Raw genomic sequence first — 13,845 nt, forward strand, 5'->3', positions numbered from 1 at the left:
GGATATGCCCCCATTGTCTTATAGGTGCAAGTCCCAATGCTGAGACCCGTACCTATATCGGGAACGAAACTCAGCAATGTGGTGGCTGGAGGACTCCAGTGCGGCCACCACCAAGCGTGCTCCCCATAAAAGTGAATGGGAGCACACTGTGCATGGCTGGCCACCGCCCCCCAATCACTTCTATGGGCTCGACAGAAATAGCCGAGCCAGCGCTCGGCCATTTTCGGAGGCCCTATAGAAAATGAATAGAGGGCAGCTGCTCATGCGCAGTGCATCCTCCACCACTTTCGGGGCTCCGTTCTTGGTATAGGTGCAGGTCTCAGCAGTGGGACCCACACCTATAAGACAATGGGGGCATATGCCTCCATTGTCTCTGATGAGACAAAACCCCTTTAAGCCCTAAGGATTTGTTTTGTGTATATTGCCCATGTTGCACTGTTGATCCAGAATGTAATTCTTAGTGTCACTGCAAATAAAAAGAGGCTTATCAGCTCAGTTATGTAGTGTCATGTAACCCAACACTAAGATTAAGGTTAAAGTCCATGGTTATTTCAACCTCAGATGATACCATCACTGGATGCGTACCTAGAATCTCAGAATTTCAGCCAGATTTTCCACATTACCAAACTTTTATAAAGATGTTGAAGATTCAGAGATCTAATGTAAAAGAAAAAAATATTGTATAAACTACATTTCAAACACTAGAGGTTACTGCTGTTACCTATTATAAGCTGTAGCTGAACAAAAATTATCCAGTTCATTTCTGGTTAGAAGGGTCAAGCTAGCCCAACAGAGTACCAGAGGATTATTTATTGGGTTCAAGTTCTGACACAATAAAAAAACCCTCATTAAATAGCTGACGCTAACTTTAAAATAAGATCCAAGGTGGACATACCATATGTGCAACTGCACAGCAGCCAAGAAGGAAACGCGATATACCATCATCTTATCAAGGCAAAGCCAATACATCCTGATTTCTACTTCATGGCATGTAAAGCTCTCTGGAAGTATTGTTATAGCTGTTAGTGGTGGATTATAATCTGCAAGAGAACTCTGTACATCATTAAACAACTTGTCATAAAGCTGCTCTACCATAAGTTCCTCACTCTCAACAAACCAGCTGTTACATAAAAGGGCCCCAAATAATTTTCTTGCCCAAGGGCCCTTTGCAGTCTATGAGGCTGCTCCCTCAGGATCATTTCCTATGGTGGCCCCAAGGAACTTCAGTCTGACACTGTAGGTTAGTGTTCCTTGCATTTTTTTCCCTCCTACAAGTTATTATTATTATAGTTATTATTAATAAGATAATAATAATAATAGATGAAGAATAATAGATTTGGAAGTGCGGTCTGGCAGCCGGTGAAGAGAAAGTCCAGACTACGCAATTTGACTGCTATGTAGAGACTTTGGAGGAGATTTATCAAAACTGGTGTAAACTGGCTTTTTTGCCCATAGCAACCAATCAGATTCCACATTATACTTTTAAGAGCTCCTTTGGGAAATGAAAGGTGCAATCTGATTGCTTGCTAGGAGTAAATATCCCCCTTTGTTTTTAATTTTAGCTTTCTACCTTTTTGCCTTCTGCTGATCAAACAAAGCCTAAAATTGATGAAAATATGTTGCACAAATTTATTTTTATGTATACAATGTATTCATGAAATTATTTTTTAAGTGAACCTACACTTTCATTATACAAGAAAGCATATTTCTAAACTAAACTAATGCAGTTAGTAGTAAAGACATATACTCATATACCGCCATACAAGCTGTCCTCCATTTTTCTTTGCACCAGTTTTAGTCAAACTCAGTTAACCTACAGTCCTATAGAAAACTAAAGGCCACATATAATGATATGTAAATGGGTATTACAATATGACATTCTCAGCTATGCTATGTGAAAAAGGATAGAAATTGCTTATTAATATCAATAATTGTTATCAATATCAAATAAATATCTGGGGTTATTGGTGTAAAAAGGCGGAATATAACCAATTATCAGATGACACTGGTCTATATTCCCCTTTTCCCCCTAGGTCGTGGGATTGTTCTCAGTTTATACCACAGCTACAGTATGTTGCCTTGGTATCACCAGGAATAAGACACAACTCTTGCAGATATAACATAAAAGACACCTCTACTTAACTACAAACCGGATTCCAAAAAAGTTGGGACACTAAACAAATTGTGAATAAAAACTGAATGCAATGATGTGGAGATGGCAAATGTCAATATTTTATTTGTAATAGAACGTAGATGACAGATCAAACATTTAATCCGAGTAAATGTATCATTTTAAAGGAAAAATACGTTGATTCAAAATTTCACGGTGTCAACAAATCCCCAAAAAGTTGGGACAAGTAGCAATAAGAGGCTGGAAAAAGTAAATTTGAGCATAACGAAGAGCTGGAAGACCAATTAACACTAATTAGGTCAATTGGCAACATGATTGGGTATAAAAAGAGCTTCTCAGAGTGGCAGTGTCTCTCAGAAGCCAAGATGGGTAGAGGATCACCAATTCCCACAATGTTGCGCAGAAAGATAGTGGAGCAATATCAGAAAGGTGCTACCCAGCGAAAAATTGCAAAGACTTTGCATCTATCATCATCAACTGTGCATAACATCATCCGAAGATTCAGAGAATCTGGAACAATCTCTGTGTGTAATGGTCAAGGCCGTAAAACCATACTGGATGCCCGTGATCTCCGGGCCCAGAAACCATTGTCAGTGAACACAATCCACCGTGCCATCCGCCGTTGCCAGCTGAAACTCTACAGTGCAAAGAAGAAGCCATTTCTAAGCAAGATCCACAAGCTCAGGCGTTTTCACTGGGCCAGGGATCTTTTAAAATGGAGTGTGGCAAAATGGAAGACTGTTCTGTGGTCAGACGAGTCACGATTCAAAGTTCTTTTTTGGAAATCTGGGACGCCATGTCATCCGGACCAAAGAGGACAAGGACAACCCAAGTTGTTATCAACGCTCAGTTCATTTCTAAACTTGAGAAACTGGTCTCCTCGGTCCCCAGACGTCTGTTGAGTGTTGTAAGAAGAAGGGGAGATGCCACACAGTGGTGAAAATGGCCTTGTCCCAACTTTTTGGGGATTTGTTGACACCATGAAATTCTGATTCAACATATTTTTCCCTTAAAATGGTACATTTTCTCAGTTTAAACTTTTGTTCCGTGATTTATGTTCTATTCTGAATAAAATATTAGAAGTTGGCACCTCCACATCATTGCATTCAGTTTTTATTCACGATTTGTATAGTGTCCCAACTTTTTTGGAATCCGGTTTGTACAATATTATACAAATACTTTCAATATCATGGTCATATACGTATACATACACCATGTAACCGGTCTATAGTCTAACAATATAGACAAAAGATACCTTAGAATGTAGCCTTAGAATGTATGGTGGTCCCACTTCCTCCATCTGAGACCTCACGGGAAGCTGGTCTCGCCTCAGAATGCCCCAGTGGCTAGGTGTATTGCTACTATATTCATACCTGTCTACCTCAAATGCCTTGTACCTGTGATGTAAGCACAGGAAAGGGCGGGGTCATGACTATGGAACCACATGGCAGTGTGATATTACTCACTCAACCATGTGTCCAATTTAAATATCAAAACAGGACTGAATCTCAGCCCTGTAACACTATGTGTGCGTGTGAACAAGTGTTGGGTTAGTTACTTGAGAGCAGAGCTGCATGCATTGATTTCAGTTTGCTTAGTAAATTGCATTGGTTAATTTTGCATTGGCTTTCTGAAACACAAATAAGAGTGAATGGTAGCAAAGGGATTAGACATTGTTCGCTCTAGAACATTTTGAATATATATTGAATTAATCTATTTTTCTTTTGTATTTGTCTATGAGGAATGCTGTGTGTGCTTTGTGCTTACAATTCCAAACTGATTAAAGAATGCATTGATCATGTCCTTTTGCCTGGCTTGTGCCCTTGTTATAGACTAAAGTACAATATTTTCAGAAGTGGAGTCAGCTTAACACTTTCTATGTTCTACTTTATATATATTTTTTATTTACAGTACATGATTTGATATAATAAATAGCCAAAACAATAATGACAACTATTTGAACCTTATTTGAAGCATATTGATATGATTACTATGTGATATTTCAAGTTAAAAAAGATGTCTACAAACAAAATAAAACAGGTCCATAAAGCTCTTTATAAACTTGAGTACTGGTCACTGTAAGCTTCAGCAACTGAGGCGATAGGTGCATGGGGAGAATGAGGCAGGGGAGAGGTGGAAGCACCATTATTCTTATGTATTCATCAGAATTTTTAAGCATAGCAAACTCTTGCTCATTTATTTTTCTAGTGATCTATTACACACACTGCACAATATTATATTGTACTGTCTGGTATAGTAGTCCAGTTAACCGGAACTTAAAATATAACATCCCAAACTAGGGCCTATCCGCATTCAGGGTGGTTTTACGTACCGCAGTTTTAGATGCAGTTCTTTGAACCAAAGGCAGAAGTGGATCCCAAAAAAAACATGAAAAACATGTGCCAATAAATGCAGCATTTTAGAAAAAACACACACACACACACACACACACACACACACTATGTGAAACCACCCCAAACAATAAGATAAAAAAACTGCCTGTTGCCAAAATTTGTCCAAAAATGGATTTAGTCATGAAAATTACTTTACACGCTGCTGCCAAACCACATGGTAAAAGTTAATATATACACAGAATTTATGAATGATATTTGTATGCCAACATTTATAATTCAAAATCTAGAATATCTGAAGGTAATGTAAAAGTTGTGCTTCCTGTTTTAAATATCCCGTTTTACTGTTTTAATATTTACCATGTTATTTGATTACATTTGTAATTTGCAGTTAGGATGGTAAGTATGATTTCCAGGTTAAAACTTCAAATTATCACAGGCATGACAAGCAACGTGATTAAAAATGCAAAGAGAAAAGAAAGGAAAGGGAGATGCTGTCACCTCCTATTTGAGAGAATACTTTGAAGAACATTCATCCGTGAAGTACTTTCATTAGAAAAGGCCTTTGATCACATTTCAACCATCAGTGAATTTATTTCCTTGAATTTGACATTGAAGAAAATATTCCATCTTTTTTTGTCACATATTTCAGATCAAGAACAGACCATGCATCGGCTTAGTGCATCAGTTCTGCGCCATTCCATCAATAAAGAGCCAGCGTTCTGTCTGCCCCTGAAGCAAACACAAGGTATTTATTTTAGGCTTCTTGTCTTGACATTGCTGAAGATATAGTGCAGTGGTTTTATCTTACTTTATATGCTGGTGCGATGTCTTTTATTTCTGGTTCATGTACAGAAATTGTGTGTGTCTGCTTGTATCTGTACCATGAATTTATTTTGGAAGTACCGTATCTGTTTGCTGGTAATGTATTTTATGTAGCTTATATGATCTTTTTGAGTATTCTGTTTTAAGCTAAATATTACTGGTGTACTATGAAATACTTGTATACACAAATGACCCCACTTTAGAAGCACAAATAATAAAGCACAACAGGCTTAAAGAAATTCAAGTCCCTACAGCTGCTCTAAGGCCTAGTTCACACCATTTTAATAAAGTAAAAAAAAAAACAGCGTATAGATGCAAGACTGCTTTAACCATAGGCTAAACTGAGCCCCCTACCAACATCACCATTTTCAACTGTGTTCATGTCCTCGGGACGTGGATAGAATTAAAAACTAAAGTGGATAGTATTAACCACTACAAACACCTTAGCTGTGTCCTAAGAGTCTGAAAGTGGTTTCATCGTGGGTGAATCTTTATCATCTCTGGATCTGCAGCGGTTCACTGCCAATTGAGGAGGCCTCTCTCATCTGTTCCACTACTGCTGTTTTATCACCTTCTACTGTGTTTGATCGTGGTACTGCTATAGCAATAGCTGACATCTGCTGGAACTCTGAAATTGGGATCTTGCTGTGTCTGTTCCCCTTCAGCAATAGCTAAGCCTCAGGTGGAACCTGCTGAGATGCCAGCCTCATTGATGGCCTTGAGATTGTGACACCTAAGCTAGCTAGCTGTTTGCCTATGAACATGCTAACCATAATACTTAAATACATAGGAAAATAAATACTGGCGGGAAGGGGGGGTCGGATTTACTAAACTTTTCGGCAGGCTTCAAAACCTGCACCACATTTATCACAATGGCTGAGGCTGGATGATAAATCTGCTGCATGGCTAGACACTTTTCTCGGACTCTATACTAACTATTGGTTAATGAGGGGTACTACCACACGGTGTGGTCATGATTAGTTCAGGTCGCAACTTGCTATGGGCACAGGGTGCAGCCAATTCGGCCACAGCTGCCGTTTATTTAACTAATGAAGAGCACACTGTGTAGTCGGTCATCATTGTTAATGGCCGCATGGTATTCGAGGTACTGCGCAAGCATTAACAATGAAGACTGGCTATACAGTGAGGTCTTTATTAGTTAAAGGGAATCTGTCACCTATTTTGAGCATATAAAACTGTTAACATAGCAATGTTCAATAAAGTTCCTTCATTCCAGCATGTGTCTTCTTTCTTTTATTCAACTTTTCATTTAGATCAAAAAGCAATTTTTCTGATATGCTAATTAAGCTTCAAGGTGCCCAGAGGGGCGTTATTACTCTCCTCTAGTGCCCAGTAACGCCCCCCTGCAGTGCACAGCCCGCCTTGCTTCCAAGCCCAGCACGCCTCCTAAGAAATACATTTACTCCCACATCATTGCTGAACGGCGCCGCCCCCTCCGCTACGTCATATCATTAATTCACCCCACGATCCTTGCGTCCTCCTTTCTTGCCCTCTGAAATCTTGCGCAGTCGCAGTATCGCTGACTGCCTGCGCCTGTTCGATACTCCGGCTCCTGAGGCAACAGCGCTCTGATTACGTCACTGGGCTCGGCCCATGCTCAGTGACACTATTGAGGCTGTTGCCCTCAGGAGCCGGAGTATCGTACAGGCGCAGGCAGTCAGCGATACTGCGGCTGCGTGAGATTTCTGAGGGCAAGAATGGAGGACAGAAGGATCGTGGGGTGAATAAATTATATGACGTAGCGGAGGGGGCTGCGCCGTTCGGCAAGTATGTGGGAGTACATTTATTTCTTAGGAGGCGTGCTGGGCTTGGAAGAAAGGCGGGCTGGGCACTGCAGGGGGCGTTACTGGGCACTAGAGCAGAGTAATAACGCCCCTCTGGGCACCTTGAAGCCTAATTAGCATATCAGAAAAATCGCTTTTTGATCTAAATGAAAAGTTGAATAAAAGAAAGAAGACACATGCTGGAATGAAGGTACTTTATTGAACATTGCTATGTTAACAGTTTTATATGCTCAAAATAGGTGACAGATTCCCTTTAAATAAAAGCTGCTACCTAATTGGCTGTGTGGTTATTGACCATGACCCAAACAGATTATGACCGCGCCATGTTGTTGTACCTTTACTTTGAAGCAAAATTTTATGCCAGAATTGTTGCGCAATAAGTGTCACTTTTTAGACAGATTTTAGGCAAAGACACATTTGTAAATCTGGACCTGAGTGTTTTTACAATTTCTGCTTTTAGTTCCTCCGTTCATCTTGTTGCCTTCGCTTAGTAAACTGGAAGGTCTTGCTGATGCCCTTTCACAGTGTGCCTTACCTTTCCCTGTGGTTTAGGCCTCATGCACACGGTTTTTTCACGGTCCGCAAAACGGGGTTCTGTTGGTCCGTGATCCGTGAGCGTTTTTTCGTCCGTGGGTCTTCCTTGATTTTTGGAGGATCCACGGACATGAGAAAAAAGTCGTTTTGGTGTCCACCTGGCCGTGCGGAGCCAAACGGATCTGTCCTGACTTACAATGCAAGTCAATGGGGATGGATCCATTTGACGTTGACACAATATGGTGCAATTGCAAACGGATCCGTCCCCCATTGACTTTCAATGTAAAGTCAGGAGTTAATATACCATAGGATCTGAGTTTTCTCCAATTCGATGGTATATTTTAACTTGAAGCGTCCCCATCACCATGGGAACGCCTCTATGTTAGAATATACCATCGGATTTGAGTTAGATCGTGAAACTCATATCCGACAGTATATTCTAACACAGAGGCGTTCCCATGGTGATGGGGACGCTTCAAGTTAGAATATCCTACGAACTGTGTACATGACTGCCCCCTGCTGCCTGGCAGCACCTGATCTCTTACAGGGGGCTGTGATCAGCACAATTAACCCCTCAGGTGCCGCACCTGAAGGGGTTAATTGTGCTTATCATAGCCCCCTGTAAGAGATCAGGGGCTGCCAGGCAGCAGGGGGCAGAACCCCCTCCCTCCCCAGTTTGAATATCATTGGTGGCCAGTGTGCAGCCCCCCCCTCCCTCCCTCTATTGTATTATCATTGGTAGCCAGTGTGTGGGCCCCCCGGACCCCCCTCCCTCCCTCTATTGTATTATCATTGGTGGCCAGTGTGCGCCCCCCCGGCCCCCCCTCCCTCCCTCTATTGTATTATCATTGGTGGCCAGTGTGCACCCCCCCCGGCCCCCCCTCTATTGTTTTAATATCATTGGTGGCCAGTGTGCGCCCCCCCCCGGCCCCCCTCTATTGTTTTAATATCATTGGTGGCCAGTGTGCGGCCTCCCCCCCCCCCCCCCCGATCATTGGTGGCAGCGGAAAGTTCCGATCGGAGTCCCAGTTTAATCGCTGAGGCTCCAATCGGTAACCATGGCAACCAGGACACTACTGTAGTCCTGGTTGCCATGGTTACTTAGCAATATTAGAAGCATCATACTTACCTGCTGCGCTGTCTGTGACCGGCCGGGAGCTCCTCCTACTGGTAAGTGACAGGTCTGTGCGGCGCATTGCTTAATAATCTGTCACTTACCAGTAGGAGGAGCTCCCGGCCGGTCACAGACAGCGCAGCAGGTAAGTATGATGCTTCTAATATTGCTAAGTAACCATGGCAACCAGGACTACAGTAGTGTCCTGGTTGCCATGGTTACCGATCGGAGCCCCAGCGATTAAACTGGGACTCCGATCGGAACTCTCCGCTGCCACCAATGATCGGGGGGGGGGGGGGGAGGCTGCACACTGGCCACCAATGATATTAAAACAATAGAGGGGGGGCCGGGGGGGCGCACACTGGCCACCAATGATATTAAAACAATAGAGGGGGGCCGGGGGGGGGCACACTGGCCACCAATGATAATACAATAGAGGGAGGGGGGGCCGGGGCTGCCGCACACTGGCCACCAATGAAATTAATACAATAGAGGGAGGGGGGGGGGCCGGGGGGGCCGCACTGGCCACCAATAAAATTAAAACTGGGGAGGGAGGGGGGTCTGCCCCCTCCTGCCTGGCAGCCCCTGATCTCTTATAGGGGCTATGATATGCACAATTAACCCCTCAGGTGCAGCACCTGAGGGGTTAATTGTGCGGATCACAGCCCCCTGTAAGAGATCGGGTGCTGCCAGGCAGCAGGGGGCAGTCATGTACACAGTTCGTAGTATATTCTAACTAGAAGCGTCCCCATCACTATGGGAACGCCTCTGTGTTAGAATATACTGTCAGTTCTGAGTTTTCACGAAGTGAAAACTCAGCTCTGAAAAAGCTTTTATGCAGACGGATCTTCGGATCCGTCTGTATGAAAGTAACCTACGGCCACGGACCACGGACGCGGATGCCAATCTTGTGTGCATCCGTGTTCTTTCACGAACCCATTGACTTGAATGGGTCCGTGAACCATTGTCCGTCAAAAAAATAGGACAGGTCATATTTTTTTGACGGACAGGAAACACGGATCACGGATGCGGCTGCAAAACGGTGCATTTTCCGATTTTTCCACGGACCCATTGAAAGTCAATGGGTCCGCGAAAAAAAAAACGGAAAACGGCTCAACGGCCACGGATGCACACAACGGTCGTGTGCATGAGGCCTTACACTGTAGATGATTGCCATGTTCATTGGGGATGATGAAACCATGCATGTACTGCCTCACTGAACAGATTGAGTATAGGCATAGCTATAGAAAATAGTGGTGCACCGCTGCACATGCTCATCCTGAAGAAAGAATACAGGATGCAACAAAAAGATAGCATGTGGGGAGGGGGGATTATTGAGGAACTGTTTGTTTTGGGCATTAATTGAAAATATGATTTATTCTATTTTAAGAATTGGGTACAGTGAGCTATGATTAAGACTACTTTCACACTAGTGTTAATATTTTCCGGTATTGAGATCCATTATAGGGTCTCAATACTGTAAAAGGAAATGCTTCTGTTTTGTCCCCATTCATTGTCAATGGGGACAAAACGTAACTGAAGAGAACATAATGTTTCAACAATACATTCCGTTCCGTTCTCATACCGGAGAGCAAACCGCAGTATGCTGCTGTTTGCTTTCCTTCCTGGGATGTGGAGCAAAACGGATCTGTCATAACCCACAATGCAAGTCAATGGGGATGGATCCGCTTTCTCTGACACAATCTGACACATTAGAAAAAGGATCCGTCCCCCATTGATTTTCAATAGAGTTCATTAAAAAATCTGTCTTGTGTAGGTTAAAGATAACACAGCCAGATCCGTTCATAACGGATGCAGATGGTTGTGTTATCAGTAACGGAAGCGTTTTTTCTGAACCCTGCCGGATCCAGCAAAAACTTAAGTGTGCAAGTAGCCTAAAGGGGTGTTTGCTAGGATATGCTATCAATGTCAGATAAGTGCAGGCCCCACCTCTGGTAACCACTCCTGTTTCCAAAACGGGCCCCGCCAAAGTGAAGGGCGAGCAGCTGTACATGCACGGCCACCCTCTGTTCACCGCTTTGGAAGTTCCAGAATATAGGCAAACACTGGCATTCCCATAGTGATGTATGGAAAACTGGCCACAATTGTGTGGAGTGCTCTCCACTCACTGCAATTGGGCATAGGAAATTGCTGCGGGCACTTGCCCAGCTATTATTATAATATGTAGAGTGAAGTGTAGAGTGACGTCCAGCGCCGCATGTGAACTGGTGCAAAAGGCTCACCTGTTCACAACCTCCCAGGAACTCCAACTGAGATGTGGTAGGAATTTATAGACCCTTTGCAGACTTCTGCTAATTTAAAAGCACCTGAGCTAAAATGGGGAGGAGTGCTGATTCAGAGGGGGGAAAAAGAAGCTATAGCGGAAATTCTTATAATATGTAGAGTGAATCTAAATCGCACATCCTCATTCCTATGCTTCTGATATGGCCATTGTTTACAATTATCAGCATTTCTTTTGATAAAACATGGCTATACAGCAATTTTATCAATCATTTGCTGTGCACTATAAAGAGGCATTAGTATACAGTTTGATCAAAGAGCATAGGCCCACTTACCGCGACAAGGTTGCCTCTTGTTTAAGTGGGAACCTACTCTAACCATGGCGCGGCTCCGTGCGGCGACCACCGCGCCTCCACACCGCTCCAGCAGGCAATGGGACCCAGCAGCCGCACAGCGGCCCCACTGTACAGTGAGGCCACCTGGGCCCCGGGTCCCATCACTCCACCGGCACGGCACAGAAGCAGCGCCGGCCGCCGTCCAGCGCCGCATGTGAACTGGTGCAAAAGGCTCACCTGTTCACAACCTCCCAGGAACTCCAACTGAGATGTCTGCAAAGGGTCTATAAATTCCTACCACATCTCAGTTGGAGTTCCTGGGAGGTTGTGAACAGATGAGCCTTTTGCACCAGTTCACATGCGGCACTGGACGTCGCTGCTTCTGTGCCGTGCCGGTGGAGTGATGGGACCCGGGGCCCAGGTGGCCTCACTGTACAGTGCGGCCGCTGTGCGGCTGCTGGGTCCCATTGCCTGCTGGAGCGGTGTGATTATTCAGGCAAAATTCACACTTAAAATTCTAAAATGTACTAAGTAGCTGTAATCTAAGGAGAAAAATAACATCAGAGCTCATTAGTGCTCTGCCATCATATTGTATTTAAAAAATAAGAGCATCCTACCAATTTAGTTGGAAGAAGTATGTGCAATCCCAAAGACATTACTTCAATTTCTTTTTAGATTTTCTTTTTATGTAGATGCAAGCACGTTCCTTTTTTCTTTAATCCAACTGCCTGATTTAAACAGAACTTTAGAAAAAAAAGCATAAATTACAACTAAAAGCTTCTCTTTCCTGTAATGGTAATTTTATGTTCTTGAGAATTCGGCATATGACTCGCTATTTGTAATCTTTTCATCATTGTCCTGTGGTGAGACAAATACTTATTTTGAATACAAAATATACAAAAGATGATTAGGTTTTATCCACAACTTTAGAATAGAGGCAATAACATTGAATTTGTGAGATACTGGTGCCCTAATGTGGCAAAAATATCTTATCTCAAATGCATCGGAAAGCTCTTAGTTTTAGTTAATAATTGTACAGGCTGCATATATTGATTACCTGTCCTCTAGGAGAGGCCATCAATATCTGTTCAGATTGGGTCCGACACCTGGCTCCTCCGCTGATGAGCTGTTTTAATGAGCACTACTTCTTGTTCATTACACTGCCTGTTGTCTTGAAACTGCCGTGTAAGTACAAGTACTCACTCCATTCCGCTTCAAGGACGTGCGGTGTAATGAAGAGGAAGCAGCGCTCTCATGGTGCTCCTTCTTTTCAATCAGCTGGAGTCGTACCCCCGCCGATCAGATATATATACTGCCTGCACAACCTTTTAAAGGCCCCAATACACATTAAAGGGGTTCTCTGGAAATTAATAAAATGAAAATAAATAAATCTTACTTTATTATAAATATATTCCCATATACATTTCATTATTTATAATGGCTGATTATGTCTGGGGAGCAATCATCAGCGGAAAGAAAAATGGCTGCCGTCCTATACACAAAATCTGTCCTAATCACACAGGACAAGTTACTTCAGAGCAATGAGCTAAAGAGCTGCCTCATCCTCCTCTCTGCTCTGCTTGTCAGGAATTATGATAATGAACACAGTTTAATATGATCTATGTTGAAGAGGGGGTTTTGCTTCTTGGAAATTGAAGATTTATGTATATCTCCGTTTTCCATCCCTTCTATTCTATTCCTAGCATGTTGCCCTTGTTTCCCATACAACCCGATTATCCTGTGTATAATTACACCTCTTCCAGTCCTTCATATACCCCAGGAGCAACACACAACCCTCGCAGATACTTATATATAAAAATAGTTTACTGATAACATAGAGATGACAAAGCAATGGACATTATACATAGAGATACAGATAACACAATACATAGAGGACACCACCACACACAGCCGCCTCCATTCCTGCGCACCCTGGATGCTAAGCAAATGTGGCTAATAATGTGTATGTATATACAGTATATCCAGAGTCCACCAATATACAGTCTACTGGATCTACTCTTCTAACCAACTCACATCCAGTACCTGACCATAGTATATGTACATATAGAGACTCCTGCATAAACAGCATATATAATCTATTGGTAATACAATCGCCGACTACAAATATCTATATATACACATATAAAGTTTAGTGGGATATTATACTTATATACATACCCACATACGCACACATATAACTTAGCTTGCTCCTAAAATGCTGTTCATCCCAGGAAGTCGTCCAGGAAGAGAAGACCCAGCCTCACTCCCAACTTTCACCTATATGTTGCTGTACCCAGCCCCCCACCATAGAATCCACCCTGTGACCACCCAAATATCTTCCCCCATCTCTAGGTCAAGAGGATGTTGTTCAAACGCTTTCACAATGTGCCCTTCCTGCCTTAGATATGCTAACAAGGGACACACTGCTACTGGCCATACTGCATGGGTGAATACCACTGGGTCCAATTATTAGGCATATTTGTGTGGTCATCAGGATGAGGTTCTGGTT

General features: G+C 43.0%; 1 protein-coding gene across 1 annotated transcript in view; it reads left to right on the forward strand.

The window, feature by feature from the left end:
* CFAP47 (cilia and flagella associated protein 47) overlaps positions 1-13,845 on the forward strand; it is a 572,366-nt gene that overhangs the window by 469,373 nt on the left and 89,148 nt on the right. Inside the window, exon 58 of the mRNA XM_040424993.1 lies at positions 5,135-5,230. Within this exon, the coding sequence (XP_040280927.1) occupies positions 5,135-5,230 (96 nt within the window). The remainder of the gene's footprint in view (positions 1-5,134; positions 5,231-13,845) is intronic.

This window comes from Bufo bufo, chromosome 3 (assembly GCF_905171765.1).
Source record: "Bufo bufo chromosome 3, aBufBuf1.1, whole genome shotgun sequence".
In the NCBI taxonomy this organism is placed as follows: Eukaryota; Metazoa; Chordata; class Amphibia; order Anura; family Bufonidae; genus Bufo; species Bufo bufo.